At 43.8% G+C, this 18,952-nt stretch overlaps 1 protein-coding gene across 2 annotated transcripts in view; it reads left to right on the forward strand.

Annotated features, from left to right (window-relative positions):
- The window catches only part of plxnb1b (plexin b1b), a 102,169-nt gene that overhangs the window by 47,961 nt on the left and 35,256 nt on the right, over positions 1 to 18,952 (forward strand). For both annotated transcript variants that reach the window (XM_080424851.1, XM_080424852.1), the window contains 3 exons: positions 9,017 to 9,104; positions 9,935 to 11,111; positions 14,464 to 14,646. In XM_080424851.1, coding sequence (XP_080280977.1) covers positions 9,945 to 11,111; positions 14,464 to 14,646 — 1,350 coding nt within the window. In that variant the 5' untranslated portion in view covers positions 9,017 to 9,104; positions 9,935 to 9,944. The remainder of the gene's footprint in view (positions 1 to 9,016; positions 9,105 to 9,934; positions 11,112 to 14,463; positions 14,647 to 18,952) is intronic.

Here is an 18,952-nt window from a genome sequence, read left to right on the forward strand (position 1 = left end):
GCCATGGAATATTGTATGCGTGGGTTTGAGTGTGTATTTGGCTGCTTACTGCTGATCCAGCAGTTGGCGTGATAACCACCTACTGTAGCAACGCTCTCGCAGCCTTCTTGTTGTAAGTCTGCCTTTGTTAGGGAGGGCATCTAAAACACCAGTACACTGGCTGCCTGTCCATCCAAAAGCACGATGCCCTCAGGAACAACATGGCCAATGTCAGCTTTATTACAGAAGCTGTGATTCATACTTGTGTCGCTCACCAACATAACTGACTCTGGAACTGTTACAGGCAGGGCCAGATCTGGCAGGACAAAGCCACCCAATGTCAGAGGTTGTGTTTGTGTAATTTGCCCCAGCCTAACTGCCGTCCTGCCCACCAGAGCTTATAGTATAACAGCAGAGCCTTTGACTGAGCCTCAGGTCTATAGATGGTGTTATGGGGGTGGGGGCTTGTAACCTTTACATGGTGTGGTGCCATCTTCTGGTGGTGCGGAATGCGTGAATGCTCACCTGAAGAGAGTTTTAAAGTACTTTAGCAATAGTGGCCCTGCTAAATCATTGTGCCAATGTTTTTCTCCTCTACCTGTGCTCTCTGTGTCACCTCATTAACGGAGTCATCCTCTCTTCAAAACTGTGGATTTTTAACCACTTAAACCCAACATACGGTACTTTGTTGACTGGGGTCCCCTAGGGGTCTATACTTTGTGCCCTTTTTTCCTTCTACACCAAATCTCTTCGGCCATAAATAGCCGATATATGCTTTTTTCACTGAATGTTCGCATTATTATGATATGCCCAGAATAGGAACACTAGGCTTCATATGGTTAATGGTTAACCTAGTTGTCTCAATGGTGATATCAAAGCCCCACCTATGTCTAATGATTCCTTTCGTCTGTCCTTCCCTCACTGTCTGCCTGATCTAGCATTTCATTACCATGGTCTCACTTTGAACTCTCAAGGCCTGTTGAACTCCACAGAGACCTAAGTTGTTAAATACAGTTGTCTAGGTGGTGCGGGACTTGGTAATGATAGTGTGTGTGCGTGCGTGCGTGTGTGTTGTGTCCATCCCGGTCCACACCCTGCTATTGTGTGTCAGGATGAGTGCTGTACTGGACAGCTGCCACCCAGAGGGATTGCCCTAAACAATGGAATTATACAGTCAGTCAGTCTCCATGTGTACACACACCACTCATTTTTCATCTAGCCCATTGTGATGGAATAGCCCATGCAGAAAGTCCCACAAATGTCACACATAGCATAGGCCAGGCTGTAACTATTGCCAGTACAGACCTGTAATATCATAATACACACACAAACGCACACACGCACAAACACGTACTGTACATTCACTTCACAGATGTACCCTGCATTATCTGGTACAAATATTGACCCTACTATCTCTAGTGCAAGTTGAATTGTGCAACTTATTGGTGGACTTAGCTACTGCCTAGCATTTAGCACCAACCTCTGAATAACATTACTATTTTATCCAAACACTGTAATATCCTGTTTTAATGTTACTCTGAGAGTGTAAAAATGGCCCCTTGGTCAATTGTTGTGTGTTAAATTAACAATGTGGAGGACTTTGTTTAGTGTTTCTGTGAGAGAGCTGTGCAGAGAGAGCGAATTGTAGAGACTAGAGACCTGCAAGGGGATGACAGATTATGAGCTAGCATTCACGGTGTTGTGAGCATGCGGTATGTGCTTAATGGAGCGCCGTAAATTGTCGATTGCAAGCTCATAACACGTCGCGATGCAACGTGTTATGAGCTTGTAGATCGGTTATTGCGACACAGTTGCACAACGAAGTATAAGTTAGGCTTTAGCCTGCTGTGCCATACAGTAATGTGCCCCATCTGCAGCTCTGTCAGGACTGTTGGCATTACATAAAGCTGTTGAGCTCTGCTACTTTGGATGGAGACAGGTGGCTACCCAGCCTACAGCCCAGGAATGCACCATCTCAGAGCCAAGCATTATGTTGGCATTTAAAATTGACTTGGTAGATGAGTACTTTTTATTAAGCCGTGGTTTCTTCTTCCAGTGTAGACATTCCAACATTTATTTTTTAAGATTTTCTTTCTGCCCTTTTTTTCCCTTTCCTTTTCCTTTTGATAAACGTTTGACAGGAAGCTGAGGTTGAGAGAAAGGAAATGACATGCTACAGGGGCCATGACTTACATTCAAACTCATGGCATCGCAAATTGATTTTTACAAGGGTTCACAGGTGGTGAGTGCCCTATAGATATTTAGTTTTTGGTGTGGGCCACCAGATGCACCTGTCACCATCTGAGCTACAGTACAGATAAATTCACTTTTATAGCATTCCTGTTTGGCAGCTGTTGGTATTTATTTATGATAGCCATTCATTTTCTGATGATCTAGATCACAACAGAACATACACAACTTTACAATGTTTCTCAAAGATTAAAATGTTTTCACCTGAATTTAAAGGTAGGGTAAGTGATTTGCTTTGGTTAAAATAAGTGTTAAATAGCTCAATATTCTGATAGTACTCATTGCTATAGAGTGTTTGTTCAGTATTAGGAGTCTCCTTGTCTCTCCAGCTCTTTATAAAACAGAAAATACATTTTCGTTTCAGTTTCATTTCCAATTTTATCCAATCAGGACAGAGAACTCAATCAGGATACAGATTAAACAAGTGAAATTGGAAGTGATGCAACTAAGAAATGAGCAGACAAAATTGGAACTGGAACACTATAAAAATTAAGCTAAAAAATGGGTACTTTCTCCTGATTGGCTGAGATTTTGACACCTACCGAAAAAAATATTTTCTGTTTATTAAAGAGCTGGAGAGACAGGGAGACCCCTGTTACTGAAAAAACACTCTATAGCAATGATTACTATCAGAATATAGTATTTTAACCTTTTAACAAAATACTTTTTGTTTTAACCAAAAAATATCACTTACCCTACCTTTAACAAAGAGACATGAATGATAGAGTTTAGGGACAGCACAAAAGGTATGAGGTAAGGGAATTTTCTTTTTGGGGGTTGACAACGAGACAGTTCTCCAACCAGGAACATAGTTCCCTTGCTGGGGAACACTGATTCATATCAAGGACTCAAATGCTGTTTGATGGATGCCAGTTGCGTACTACCCAGATCCGTCAAGACGATATGAGTTTTTCAGTCGCCTGCGGCACAATGATGTCACCCAGATATCTGCCCCCTCCCCAATAGCCCAGCCTCTGTCACTCTGGGGTGATTTCTTCTGGGCTATAAAGTTTAACAGCCATGGGAACTTCCCCTATCCATTTCCCTCTTCACTGACAAGTGTCTCTCCCTTAACCACTGGAACATGTCCAGAGGAGTCTTTCTGCAAGATAGTTCTCCCCTTAAAAGGGACTAATCAGGAAAACCTCACTCTACAGTGAGAGACTTTTCATGTGTGTTTTCTGGGAGAACTTTCCGGAAGAGAGCCCAGAGCGATAATCCCCCCATGCCCCCCCATCCCCATCCCGCCTCATCTTTCTCCGTCTCCTCGTCTTTCTCTCTCTGCCTGAAGTTCTTCAGCCGAGGAGGAATGCGTTCTCTTTAGCTGAGCCACCATTGTTGGAGGTCTCTATAAATAACTTTTAGTCAGCCAGCCGGGCTGTCCAGTGTGCAGGTCAGTTCCATGGTTAAGAGTGGGGCTATATAAAAACATGACTTAATTTTCTGTCTCCAGTCATTAGATGTGCAGAAAATCGCACACATTTCAAATTAGATTATACTAATTACAGTATATATCCATAGAGTTTTCATCCAGTAAGTTGTCATGTGTGTTGGCACACGCTAAGAAACATGATGAACTGCACAGCACCAGTTTGTAGACTAACGGAACTTGTTGATGGTAGACCAGAGGCTTGTGTGATGTGGCTGGCTCTGATGTTATGACTTGATATAAATAGTTCTCATGAAGCGGGGACACGGTGGCACAGTCGGTAGTGCTGTCGCCTCACAGCTAGAAGGTCCTGGGTTCGATTCCCGCAGGGGGACGCTGTGGGCGCTGGAGGCGTGTTCTCTCCTCCGCGTCATCAGTGCCCATACCCAAGGTGGGGTTGGCGAAAGGCCCTTTCTGTGTGGAGTCTGCATGTTCTCCCCGTGTCTCCTAGGGTAGGTACCCTCACAAAAACATGCAGTAATCCTGGTCACTATACTGCCTCCCCCTGGCCAGCCGGGGCGCCTGATGGAGGGGAAGGGAACTGGTTGGAATAACGTGTTCCTTCCACGCGCTACGTCCAACCAGGGAAACTCTCCCCTGTCAGGTGACAAGAAGGTCAGTTGGCTCTCATGCATTGAAGGAGGCATGAGCTCGGCCCTGGCCTCCCTAGGTTGGCAGAGGGAAGGTAGTGCCCAGGATTACATAGACAATTGGCACTGGGTGTAAAAAATAGGGTTACAAAATCGCGGGATAAAAATTTAAGAAAAAAAAAAAATAGTTCTCATGAAGTTTTACTGAAACTATAGACTGTATACAGTATAAAAAACATATTACACCACCTGTCTTCATCTTCAGTGTTTCATTGGAGGAGTCATACAATCAATTTGTTTTATGGTGGTTTTTATAGGATGTGAAGTAATATTCCATATAATAATACTAATCTGACGAAATTGGCAAGTGTGTGAGTAGCAATTAAGTCGTACATCAGCACCTCTTGGCATTGATACCGGAAATGTTGTGAGTATTGCCAACACAGAGAAGAGATGGGTGAGCCTTGATTCCACAGTTGTGATTGAATAAAACAAAATTCACATTAAAGGACATTTCCTGATGTGAATATCCAGAGTAGGTTAGGTTTCACCTCTTTTCTCTGTAATTTCCTTGAGTTGTCTGGTTGGCCAGAACACACATTTGACACTGTGTAACTCTCAAAACCTTTTTGTTAAATAGATTTACGACCCCACAGTTAGTTCCCTCACAGTGCAATTTTCTCAACAGTAGCTTCTCATCTGGCACATCATAATTTGTCGCTGCTTTCTCTGCGTGACGGTCTTGTCATCCAAAGGACATGGTGTACATTTGCAGTAACCCTGCGTTTCCGTTGCCAGTCTTTACGAGATTGGCTCTAATGGTTTACACAGATCGTATATCATGACTGTAACTCTTGCATTGCTGGCAGTAGGGGGCTGGATTTGGGGGTATATTACCGAGGGACGCTGATGGCCAGTGTTTGTGTAACTGTATACCACAAGCTCTTAGAGACACTAAAGCATCCTTTGTAAACACTGTGTTTGTTGATGTTAGGGCAATGACTGACAGCAGGTGGGGTGGCTGCAGCCACTCGAATATCCAGCCCCACACACACACACATACACACACCGTTTTTTCCTCTGTGTGTCTTTATTTGTTTGAAGTAAGGAGAGGACTGGGAGGACTTCTCATTAGAGGTCAGTATGTGTGTGTTGTGTGTGCCGTGCGCCTGAAATACAGTTTGTCCACGAGTGCATGATGTGCACACAGGACCGTTCATGTGTTCATTCTCAGAGTTATGGCACTAATTAGAAACCGGCTTTATCCTCCTCCTCTCCCACATTCTATGAATGAGTGGGTGTTGAATGGGGCATTATGGGTAGGCACTGTAATTAATGACCACCTCCTTCCTTCTATCTCTCTATGTCTCTCGCTCTCTATTCCTCTCTCACTCCCTCAGTTTGTGGCTTATTATCATTAGTCACATTCCATCAGCTCTCAGGAAGCACTGAGGCTTGTAACCACTTGTTTGTGGTGACTTCCCTTGGTGTCAGACCCTGGTTTACTCACTCTCTCTCTCTCGCTCTTCCACTTTTGTCCCCCCCTCTTTCAACATTCTGTCATCCCCCAATTTGTATCTGCTTGTATACACTGTAATAAAATGTAGGGCAGCTGATTTGGAAATTAATGAGTTTGTTGGGTTAACCTATTAAGACCGGGAACGCACCTGTGTCATTTTAAGATTTCTTTGACTATTAAAAAATAGCAGATATACAAGCTCATGCCACGCTATGAGCTTGTAGATCTTTTATTTTAGAAAATTTTTGAAAGTTTGTGCAAATCTTTGAACATATATTTTCTAAAGCGAACATTTGTAAAATATTTTGTTCCAGGGGCCCCCAGAAGCAAAGATTTGAGAAATGTTCCCTTTAAAAAGTATATATTCAAAGATTTGCAAGAAATAGCAGATCTACAAGTTCATAGTGTGGCACTCGGTGCCGCGCTATGAGCTTGTATATCTGCTATTTGTTGAATTGCCAAAGAAATCTAAAATGCGTTCCCGACCTTAATGGGTTAATGAAGCAGACGATGGCTTAATTGAAAACGCCATTGAGCCATTTAGTCGAGATGAGGTCAGCGGGACTTGATCATCTTATAGGGCTTCTACCACTGCTGGACTCCACGCTGGCATTGGCCCAGAGCCTGTCTATGTGACAACTTGTTTATCTCCTTAATAATCTATGTATTTTAATACATTCAACATGCAACTTGCGTGCAGATTTAGAAGCTGTTTATTCATGTCTCCAATCCATTATTCAGCATTAAGATGCAGCTCAGCTCAGGAATTCAATGCATTATTATCTGCACCGTCCTCCTTCAGCCAGTACTGGAACAAGGCAGACTCCATTACACAGGAGTGGAGGAACATTACATTCATATAAACCAATTAGAAGCATGCATTTCCCCCTTCCTGTCAAACTGATACCCGAGGCCGGCTTAAAGTGACAAAAAGAGACTTCCACCTCTATCCTAAATATGATTTTCAAAGTGAGGGAATTTAATCATGAGTCCATTCTCCTGTTCTCATGTGTCCAACAGTCTGAATGAAGTTGAGGCTGATTGGATTATTTCCCGTAGGAAGAGGGAGGACTTGGGATGATCAAGCATGGCCCTGTTCCCTGTACATTTTGGCAGGTTGATTTTTCCAAAATGAGGCGATGGAAAAAATTAACAGGGAGCGGCTGAGCGGTGTGTTGTTGCATTTGGACGATTTGCACAACATCCTGCACAGTGCACAATTTATTTTTGTCTGCTGTTATCGATAGCGACAACTGCAAAGCTGTGTGCACAGATTGTGCAGATTGTGAATCCACAGGGAGGAATTAGGAGAGACCTCCAGAATCCACTACCAGCCAGGAGAAGGAAACCAGAGCAGAGGTGTTTTTGTTGCTGCCTGTCCTCCCCTGTATTAACATGCCAGTCATTCCCTGAATGGCTCTGCTAGGATCCAGACATCATCTTTCTCACAGTTTTCTGAACAGGGTTGCAGTGCACCTTTTATAACAGGAAGATGAGAAGTTGAAAAATAGTTCATGGCCTCACCTAACAGAAGAGAGAGAAGTGCAGCTTTTCACCTAGTGAGGATTATATATTCTCTGCTCTCTCTCTCTCTGTCTATATTGCTCTCTCCCCCCTCCCCCCCGCTCTCTCACTCTCCCTCTCTCTCTCTCTTTCTCTCTCTCTCAGGACAAAGTTTGTTCATGTAATGGACATTGCCTTATCTCTCCACTGCTTTTGTAATGTTTTGCTCCAGTGTTTATTTTTTGTATTCTTTTATTTTTTTTTACATTCTAGTCGTCACCAAGGCATCAATCAACCTACTTGGCCTCTGGGTCTGTCAGTTGATAAAGTCTGCGCTGGAGCTATAATTAGTTCTACATGAGCACGCTATCAAGCGGAAAAATAAACATTTGTTAGGAAGTGGCAGAGGTGGGAGGTTCAGATATAAGTCACGTTTAGTGAAGTCTATAAATGATACAGAAAACGGTGGAAATTATTATGCTATGCATTAAATGTTGTTGTGTTTTTCCTTCTCTTTTCTCTTCGCGTTTGGCTCTTTGTCAGGCTTTTACCCCCATTCCCACATAGATCGCTGCCAACAAAGCAGGCTCTCTAAATGCCTCCAGGGTGGCAGGGAAAGAGGTGTTGGTCTATGCGTTTGTGCTTATGTGTGTGTGTGTGTGTGTTGACGTTCTTGTGATTAGGATCGGTCTGTTGAGCGGGGTGAATAGTGTCTTTTGCAGTCTGCTCCCCCAGCTCAGGCCCACCAAAGACCCGTCCCAACTGGTAGGAGATAATCCCACTTCCGTGCCAGTGGCTGGAGAGAAAGACTGAGGCATGAGAGGGAGAGAGGGGGAGGGGGGAGAGGGAGAAGAATGAGGGAGATAATGAGTGGGGCAGAGGAGAGAGAGTTTGGTGCAGGAGCCAGAGGTCATATACACAGTAAAATCTGAGTGTTCGTTTTACTCTGAGAGTGTAAAAATTGACCTATAAAGGGTACTTGGAGATGCTGATGAGTACAGAAGAGTGGGAAAATAGCTAAAGACTGAAGCATAGATTTAGGTGACAGAAAAGGAGCTCTGGGTCTTTCCCCTCATGCCATCCTCTTTTAAATACCGTTTTTGTTTTTCTTCTGGCTTCCCTGCCGATGCTGGAACTGAAGTGTTTTGTACCTGGTATCCTAGCGATGAAGAAGGATTGTGTGTGTGTGTGTGTGTGTGTGTGTGTGTGTGTGTGTGTGTGTGTGTGTGTGTGTGTGTGTGTGTGTGTGTGTGTGTGTGTGTGTGTGTGTGTGTGTGTGTGTGTGTGTGTGTGTGTGTGTGTGTGTGTGTGTGTGTGTGTGTGTGTGTGTGTGTGTGTGTGTGTGTGTGTGTGTGTGTGTGTGGTGCTGAAAGGCATTTGTGACTGACACAACTTGACCTGGCTTCCTTGGCTGAGGGGTTGTTGACCCCACAGAAATTGACAGAAACTGGCCTGATGGGAATTTCAATGGGAATGAGGGTCCTGGCCCGGGCTTTCAAGGGACTATATGTCATGCTGACAGCTTCAGTTCCCAATACATCAAACGTATACAAGGTGTTTTCAAAAGCATGTCTTTGGTACAGAAACACACCCTGACGGGAGGGAAGTCGGGGGAGTTTTGCCTGTTATATGCTTCGCTGTACGACGAAATATAAAGAGAACATGTTTTGTTCTTCAATCCCAATTAAGTCTCTTGCATTCCAGACCTGTAATCACACGTGATCTTCTGTGCTCTTTATGTTGCAGGTGTGTTGAGAGAGATGTGTTTTTAAACCCGAGCTGCTGGGAGGTCAAGAGGTGACATGCCTCTGTAACACAACGTTGGAAACAAATGGTGAGCTGGAGCCCTGTCATCATGTACTGTATGTTCAATGAATGTTGCCTCGGTGTAGTCATAGAATCTCACCATGGAGACAGAGTTCATTTTATTTTACCAGGAAGTCTCATTGAAATCCGAAATCTCTTTTACAAGAGAGACCTGGCCAAGATAGCTGCATCGATTCATAATCAACTGTGATAGCTTAACATTGATAAGAGACATTTTGATATGATCAGAAACTTTATTTATTTAGCTAAAAAGGGCAAAGGTGAAAGTTTAAACCCCATTGTAAGACTTCTCAGCACACAGTAAAATTCAAAGTGTTTTACACTCCAGTGTAAAGCTGGACCCATGAAGGTGTGTTTTAGACAAAGAAAATCTGCCTGTATACATTTAACTTATTTATTTTTGTCAGGCTTGTTGGACTGCTCTGTGCATCTTTTAAAAGTACAGCTTAAACTAAAGAATATTATTAATAATAATATACATTTATTTTGTCTTGTACTCTGGCAATCATACATTTTAATGTATTATTATAGCAATATTTATGTGTTAGTGAGTTATGTGTTTCGGACAGCTCTGGTTACATGGTGGGAGAAGGTCATTGTTATTTATTCATGATTTACATGATATAATAAAATAAGATTACAATTATTTGGTCGCACAACCCATGGGGACATTGGGGGTGCATTTATTTTGTACACTTTTAGAGTTAAATGACCACTCAGTAATTTGGTCAGGACTGGAAAGTGATTCATTTTGCTGGTCACTGCCGTGAGAGTGTTTGGCTGTTTACTGAATGACAATTTGACTTTTAAATCCTGTCCCTGTCTTCTTTCCTGTAGATTGGTTGCCATGCCTCCGGGGGTGGTGCGTCGTCTTTCAGCCACAGCGGGCCGGTCGCTGCTGTCCTTGCTGCTGCTGCTTTTAGCCGCTAGCTCGCCCTTCCCCTCAGTACCCTCTGGCGCCGTCCTAGCGTCCGACCCGTCCCCCTCCAGCACTTATCCCACGTTCAGTCGCAATGACACCCTGTTCGAACACTTGGCCCTGCATCCGCACTCCAGCGTGGGCCGGGTCTATGTCGGGGCCCGAGACCGCCTGTTTCAGCTGGACCGTTTCCTCCAACTGGAGCTGCAGAACAACACGGGCCCAGTGACGGACAGCCGCGAGTGCCTGCCGCCTGTCAAAAAGAGCGAATGCCCCATGGCCAAGGCCACCAGCAACCACAACAAACTCCTGCTGGTGGACCCGTACTCCATGGAGCTCATCACCTGTGGGAGCGTCAGTCAAGGGATTTGCCAAAAGCGGAGCTTGGATTCTGTGAACGCAGTCCTTTTCTCCGCAGAGAAGCCAGTGGACACTCAGTACGTGGCGGCTAACGACCCAAATGTTAGCACCGTGGGACTCGTAGTCCGTTCGCGTCCTGACCGACAGCCGGTGCTGTACGTAGGGCGTGGCTACACCAGTGGCCATCCGCCAATATCCACACGAAACCTTGCCCATGAGCCTTTGTTCTCCTATGAGGAGACGGCCAAGCTGGCCGTTGCCGGCCCCCTCTCAGAGTACGACCACCACTTTGTGGCGTCCTTTGCTCACCGCCAGCACGTCTACTTTCTCTTCTACCGCCGTGACCTAAAGTCGCATTTGCGCGAGTACCGTACCTACGTCTCTCGCGTGTGTGTGGACGACCAGGCCTACTACTCGTACGTGGAGGTGCCCTTGACCTGCCGCTCCAGCACAGGAAAGGTCTACAACCTCCTCCAGGCTGTCCGACTGGGGCTCCCCAAGGACGAAGCAGAGAGCCGCGGCCAGGAGGTGCTCCTGGGGGTCTTCTCGACTCGTTTGGTTTCGTCGCCGGGCCCCAGTGAGGACTCTGCCCTCTGCATGTTCAACCTCCAGGATCTGAACCAGCGGATTAACTCCACCAGAGACCTGTGTTACACGCAGGCGGGCAGAGAAGCAGGGATGGAAGCCGCCTACATAGAGTACGAAGTCAAGTCCAACTGTGCCAACCTGCCCTCGGTGAGTTAAACCAGACCTTTGTAGCCGTACTCGTTTTCACAGTTCATCTTTGGTCCATTCATGTTTTGCTATAGTTTTCAAAGTGGGCCTGTGTCCTTCATGTTCTCAGAAGTTAGTGGTCGTGCCTAGCGGGTCTCTGAATTAAGTCACTGTGTGGGTGCAAATGAATGTTAATGAGGAACGCTCTGCTTAATCTACAAAGCTTAACCCATTTAGACCTGAAGAAGCCGATTCTACAAATGTCTTCTAAATCCCAACTGTTTTCTAAAAAACTTTTTTTTTTAAAGGACCACCCAAAATGTATTTGGCCGCGCACCCCCATCTCAAAATGTTTGGTTCTAGGGACCCCCCAGCAGCAAAGATTTTAGTTAAAAATTAAATATATTATAATATATATATATTCACAGATTTGCACACATTTTCAAAAATAAATAAAAGTTGCAGATCTACAAGCTCGTAGCGTGGCACTTGGTGCCGCGCTATGAGCTTGTATATCTGCTATTTTTTAATAGCCAAAGTGTAAAATAATGCTTTGTTTAGCTCAAATAAAAAAATGACACAGATGCGTTCCCGCCCGGTCTTAATGGCTTAAACAACTATACTCCTCCTGATGAACTTGAGCAAAACACTTTAACAGACTTTAGTTTATACAGCCTTTAGTGTTACTGGATAGTGCCGAAGAAAATGGGGTGCATCTGTGTCCACATGCTCAGTAAATCTTCCTTGAATAAATAATAAAAGAGAAACGGCACAAAGAAAAGATAGAAAGATTTTCTGTGACTGTATGAAAGAATAAGCATGGTTAATGTCAATATGTCAAGGTAATGGCAATCTCTTTGCCGTTTTATTTATTTTAACAAAAGAACCTTGTGCCAGTGAGTTATGTCTCTGGGTTGGCTATCACATTTACGCTTTCATTTGCAAAGCTGATGGCCGCTACATCTGAAGATTTCCAGGCTCAACCTCTATAAGCAAAGTGACGTCCGTCCATATAAGAGAAAGAATACAATTTAATTTGATCTTGATCTCAGACAAATGTAATAATGTGGTGAGATTGAATTAGATGAGCCCTCTTTGTAATGCTACCGTAGCTGCTTCGGAAATATAATGTTTTGGTTGTACTATACATTTGCCCAGTGCTTCTATTCGTGTGTGTGTGTGTGTGTGTGTGTGTGTGTGTGTGTGTGTGTGTGTGTGTGTGTGTGTGTGTGTGGGTGTGGGTGTGGGTGTGGGTGTCGGTGTCGGTGTCGCATGTGCTCTGATAGTCTGCATTACTTCCTTTTGGGCCATTTGGGTGCGCAGGGCATTGACTTGTTGCATCTTGAACTATCCATCTTATAGCATTGCTTCATGTAGACTACTTATGTTGGAGGACATTGTAACAAGCCCTGGCCTTTGAACCTGACGTGCTGCGACCAACTGCTCTGGGGGCTGCACTGTAATTTAATAGGACGGCTGGTTGGGCAAGGATTGATTGGCGGAATTAGGCATACATAGTGGGTGATGGGGGGGACGTTTAACAAGGCCTGACCAGGACACCCTAGCTAGCCAGATAAAGTCTCTCAATGAAATGGATGCTAAAGCTCAAAAGAGATTTACTACCTGTTGAAGGTGGACAATCTAAGTTCTGTCCATTAAGAAAATATACAAATCAGTCCTCATACATACACCCTTTACAAGCAAATTCCATCTGCCCCAGTAAAATAGAGGGATGGTGTCACATGTTGCAGTGTTGCGGTTGGCAGGGATGTGTTTTTCTACCATTAAGTGCACTAACCAGACAATATTGTACAGATTCTGTTTGTTGCACAATTTGAAGTAATCTCTTTCTCATTATCTAACTACTTTGTGGTTATTACTGCCATAAGTCTTCGTTGGTTGAATTATCCAGATGATTACAGTCTGCACTGCAGCATGCTTGTGCTGCAGTGCCTGACTGTCTTTTTGTGACTTTTTGCCAACGTAAATACAGGCTAATCACTGGCTCCAGTCCACCAATGGAGCCAGTGATGTATTAACCTGTTAGTGTTTCAGGACTGACCGTCATAACTCTGTTTTTATTTGTCATAACATGGTTTGGGGCTATTCTTGGGTTCCATGGAGTCATCCTTACTTAGCTGACCCTAATGGAAGGCTTTCCATGTTTTGGTGTAGGCAGGCTAAGCCTGCAGGCCTGTGCGGAGTGTGCACTGTGTGCACTACCTATTATTTATCTCAATCAATAGCCTAGAAAGGCCTATATAGCGGCTGTCATCTTGCGGTAGGTTGGCCATTATTTAGTTGACAGGAGAATAATTTTTGTACAGCAGAGATAACAAAATATGTATGTGGTAGTTAAGGTTGAATCCATGTTCGGTCAGTTGTTCAGCTTCAGTTATATCCCAGCTGGTAGTGCTTTTAAAAAGCCTTAGCCAACCCTAAAAAAACTAATCAAAACAAGTAGCCATTGACCAATATGTTCTCAGGTTCATTGCCTCTACTTCCTATTGTTATGGGTACTAATCATGAAGCAATGAACTCATTTTCAAACACTGTTGTCGAAAAATAAATCTTATGGACCCAGAAAATAAAACAAAAATCAGCCCCCACTGCCAGAACAGGAAGAATCTGTTGCCAAAACGTAGCAGCAAAAACAAATACTTTGTAATCTTTAAAGTACTCAGAGCAGAGCTTACTGGATTCCTGCAATAGTTTCTCTCTCTCATCCAACCCGTTCATGATGAATCTCTGCTGGGATCCCCCTGAACAGCATTAGGATGGAGCTATTGTTTCATAGAACTGTCCCAGAAATCAATAGTAATTCATTTATCAGGCAATGTTTATTGTACCAAGCTGACATCATAAGTTATGGAATTTCGTTTGCCGAGCTGTGTGTCTGTTAACCAATAACCACTTGAACCCTATAGTTGCACATCACATAGCGATCTACAAGCTCACAACGCGTCACGTTACAACGCATTGTGAGCTTGTAGGTAGGCTTGCTCGCCTATTATAAGATGAATATATGACATGCCCAGAATAGAAACGCAAGGGTTAAAAAATTTTGTTTTGACGAGCTATGCCTATAGTGTATATTAACCACTTAAACCCTATACTTCTTTGAGCGAATTCCCAAGGGCTCTATACCAGGCCTCCTACTGTATTCGCTCTATATAAATGTTTGCTGAAATTAGCAGATCTACAAGCTCACAACAACACTTCTCAACGTGACACGTTGCACGCTTGTAGATCTGTTATTTTCCCCGAATGTTGGCTCCAGGCTAAGGATGCTAGCGTTCAGTTTCCTTGCCCAACATCTTGCATCACTTGTACACGACTGACCTTTCCATCCTTGTCCATCCCCACCCAACAGAATACGCTAGAGGCCTATCCCTGCGGCTCTGACCACACCCCCAGCCCGATGGCCAGCCGAATGGCCGTAGAAGCAAAGACCATACTGAACAGCCCGTCTGCCCGTCTCACCGCTGTGGCTGTCAGTGTTCGAGCCGGACATACCATCGCCTTCCTAGGGGACTCCAAGGGGAACCTGCACAAGGTACAGATTGTCGCACATTAAAGCAGTGGTTTTCAAACGTTTTGGGCTCGAGGCACAACAATGAGCAAGTCAAAATGTCAAGGCACTCCTTTATTCATCATTCACAAAAATAGCATTTCTACAAGCTCACGCGTTGCAGTGTGGGGTGTTGCGAGATGTTGCACTGCTATTTTTGTTATTATTAATGTTGAAAGTGATTAAAAATATGTATTAATTAAAAAAAATATGGTATAGAATATGCCTCTGTATTGGGAAATTAGTGTGTACAATGTAATAATAATAAAACAAATCATAACTTTTTATATGTATAGTTGTATTGCAATAATAATGTGTGGTTGTTACAAAATCATATGGTTGGTAACCACTGGATAAGAGCACATGTCCACACATGTCACTTTCATTCTCTGTGTTCTGCTGTAATGCCACGAGGCGGTGCGATCTGGTACAATTTATTATGATTGTTTCAGATTAGTGTGATGCTATGCAGTGATCAGACTCATGATACATGAACGCTTGAAAGTCAGACATACTTTGCAGCTTGTGTCATTGCTTCACAAGCAAATCTTATTTATATAACCTGAAGTATGCCTGGGATAACGCTTTCATAACTGTACAGACATGTCAGCCAACCGAGCAGCCAGCCAGCCAGACAGACAGACAGACAAACGGATGGATAGACATTCATTCAATTCAAGTTTCATTTCACCCCTACTACTCAACAGCGCTCTGTTCCCCTGCCAACAAGTAGAGGTCTGAAATGGATCCCCTGTGTTCGTAGGTGTAAGGCTGAACGTTAGGCTCCAGAAATAAATCAGACACAATCCAGGTTGCCGTTTAGTACAGCTTTGGTTGTTTATCTTCCTTTGGAATGACCAGATATGCCGGTGTCCTCAGTGACGGCTTGCAGTGAGTGAGCTCCCCTGTCTCTCGCCTCTTTTGGCCTTCGTTCCTTCTTTATTTTGTTGCGTTATAATCCAAACAGACCCCCCCCCACAACTCATCCTTTGTAAGATATTGGCAGGGTACTGCCCTGTGGGGGGTCCATCAGAATCACAATAAGGGACAGGAAATGGTAGCATGTAATCTCTCCTTGGCAGACTGAATCATATAAGCAAAGACTGGCACCATAGTTTCCCTCATGCTTCATGGGGGTTGCTCTTGCTGTCACTCTGTGCCACTCATCCAGTGAGAGACAATGCCATGGTTCATCTCAATGAGTTTCAGTGGACAGTCCCTCGACATTAAGTTCTGTTCAGGCTTACGTGAAATGATGAAGCGCCTGTGACTCGCCTGTCTGTTTGATTTCTAAGGTGCCGTGGACCAGTGCGAAGGTCGCAACGGGGTCACGTTGGGGGGTCACTTGTAGTGGCGTCTTCCTGAGTTCAGCCAGGGGTCAGGTCTCTGAAGGTTTCAGATGAAGAGATGCATGGAATGTTGAGTTGTTAAGAGTGAAAGATGGGTATGGGAGCGATCCAGCATGAATAGCCTGGTCCAGGCACAAAACGCATAAAAGAACCACATAAGCTGATATGAACGTAGAGAGATGCAGGGGCCTATCTGTTATACATTACTGTATAAACGTAGAGAGATGCAGGGGCCTATCTGTTATACATTACTGTATAAACGTAGAGAGATGCAGGGGCCTATCTGTTATACTGTACTGTACAAAGTCTGTTATAAATGTCAGTGGACCACCAGTACAGCCGGATTCATGCCAAAGCATAAATCAGGCTTAAGCCTCTTGATAGAGGACGCTTGCAGCTCATGAGTATGCCCATTAACCGACAATTATGTCTTTGTCCCTGTCAGTTAGTGGCTTTTCACTTGTGGTTAAGTCCTGTGTAAGCAGAATCAACACAATGATGCCCATTAACAGTATTTTTTACACTGTGACTCGCCACAGAGGTAACTAAATCGCAAGCTATGCCTTGTCATGTCCCGCCAATGGGGCTCTATGAGTCACACAGTCGCTGTTGACAGATGCAGTGCAGTGTAGTGTCAGACTCATTAGTTCTAACAACAGACTGTGTCACTGTCGCTGTCTCATGAATGATGACATTGTCAGTCTTTGTCTTTTTGACAATAACCACTGACAATGGACATTTCAGATAAGAATAACACAACGGACTCAGTCATTTTCTAATATAAACTCTCGGGAGTGCTGAACCACATGACTGACATTTTGGCTGGCTTGCTGTGGAAAAAAAGAAAGAAAGTTATTCTTTGACGTTGACCAAACCACACTGTGTTAAATGTATTTATGTTTGTGTTGGCCATTTATATCATTTTATTTCACTGAATGTGTATCATTTTTCACCACATTTTCTTATTATATTTGGATTGGGAATAGGCACATAATCAGATATTTTAATGTGCCATATTGCATGTCAATTTTGACGTATCTAGACATCTTGGATTCTTGGCTTTTCTCAAGTATCGACTATCTCAATTTATCAGCGAGAGAGCTTAGAGAAACATGGCATAGCAATGATTTTAGCTAAGAATTGGGCCATTAGGAATAACAAACGCGCTAAATCAAATTATGATGGTGTTTATAACATTGGAGCCAGTATCAGACTAGGTCAAGCAGATTTAGAGTTGAAATTTGTCAATGTTTTAATCACATTGCACTGTGTGAGCTGGTGGGGATGTCTGGACAAATGTTTGTTTTGTTGAGGTCAGCTGGACGCATCATGTGGGAGAAAGCGGGTGTTTGTGTGGTAAGCATGCAATAGTTGTTGTTGTTCAGTCACCCCCCATTTCACTATCGCTATATCTTTTCCCACCCTCCTCCTCCTCCACTCCCACCCTGCTAGTTTGTGCGTTTGTCAGACTGTTTAGTTTTGCTCGTGGCATATAAGTATCAGTGTGTAACGTCTTGTGTATGTGGTTCATTTACCCAAAACAGTACAATACTTTTATTGTTTTATTGTGACTTTTTTATTCTATGGTGTTCGAAACAAAAAGAAGGAAAGAAAGAAAGCGGGGGGGGGGGGGGGGGGGTTCCTCTCAACTCAACTCTGGGTATTTCCCCTCGTCTCTCTTTTTGAAGACGGGGATCTCATTTAAGCCTTAATTCATATGTTGCATAATGATGTGTTGTGAAGTTGCAGATCTGCTGTTGTCGATGAGAGACGCTGTTATACAACAGTATAAATTGGGTTAAGCATCAGACGCATATGTCTCGTGTCTATTTCTCCATATTGCACGTGTGTGGGGATAGTCTTTGAGGACATGACTGATCAAAGCGCCTGCATAACTGACCCCAAAGCCCAAATCCTCCTCCATAACCAATATGATTGGATTAGCACATCATAGTGGAGAATTCTTGGCCCCCACTTCGTCCGTTGCTCACAGCCCTCGCATCAGCCTGGCACTGTGTGTGTGCATGTGCACAGGCACACCTACGTACATCTACATGAACAAAAATACGAAAAAAGGAGGTGAAATTCACACACACACACACACACACACACACCCCCACACACACACACACACACGCACACACACGCACACACACACACAAGCACACAAGCACACAAGCACACACGCACGCGCACTCAAAAACTTGCCTTGCACATCTTCCCATTAGGATGATTGCTGTCTGTGTTCCAGCTGGTGAGCTATCTTCCCGTTAGATGGCGTGAACCTGATGTAAATAACATGATGGCTGATGTGTGGCAGAGTCACTCAAGCTGACACTTTTATTACTCGCAATTACTTCAGAATGTCGTCCTCCATGTAGATGCTTATGGGCTTTTTATTTGAGGATTGACAGTATGGACAGCTTCATTTTCTAATGACAGAGGTCACCAACACTGTCCTTTGAAAGTTTCAATGTCTAGAGATAAAACGAGTCATTAAGAGACATTTTTCCCCCTGGCTCAACTTGTTTTGTAGTCAAACTTCTAATGTACTGTATTTAATCAGGAACTTGATTAAATGTTTTGTGTGAGTATGCACTTATGCTTGTGTGTGTGTGTACCAAATATGAAAAGGTTCTTACTAATTAGTTTAGATTTGGTGTTTAGGGTTAGTGGTAGAATTAGGTTCAGATTTAGGGTAAATGTTGGGTGTGTACTGTGTAGCAGTGAAGGTTATTGTTGTATTTAAACAATAACTACAGTAAACAAGACCAGGAGACCTGGTTCTGCCAGACCTAGACTTCACATGACGTGTCAGCCTGTGTCTATGCCCATGTATGGACGAAAGGGGGACAGACTTTAATGGCTGGGGCCTAAGGACAAAGTGACCAAAACCAGTTTTTTGCCCATGTATGGAGAAAACGGGTACAAAACATGCCCAT

This window comes from Gymnoscopelus braueri (genome assembly GCF_963280865.1).
Source record: "Gymnoscopelus braueri genome assembly, chromosome: 3".
NCBI classification, from domain to species: domain Eukaryota; kingdom Metazoa; phylum Chordata; class Actinopteri; order Myctophiformes; family Myctophidae; genus Gymnoscopelus; species Gymnoscopelus braueri.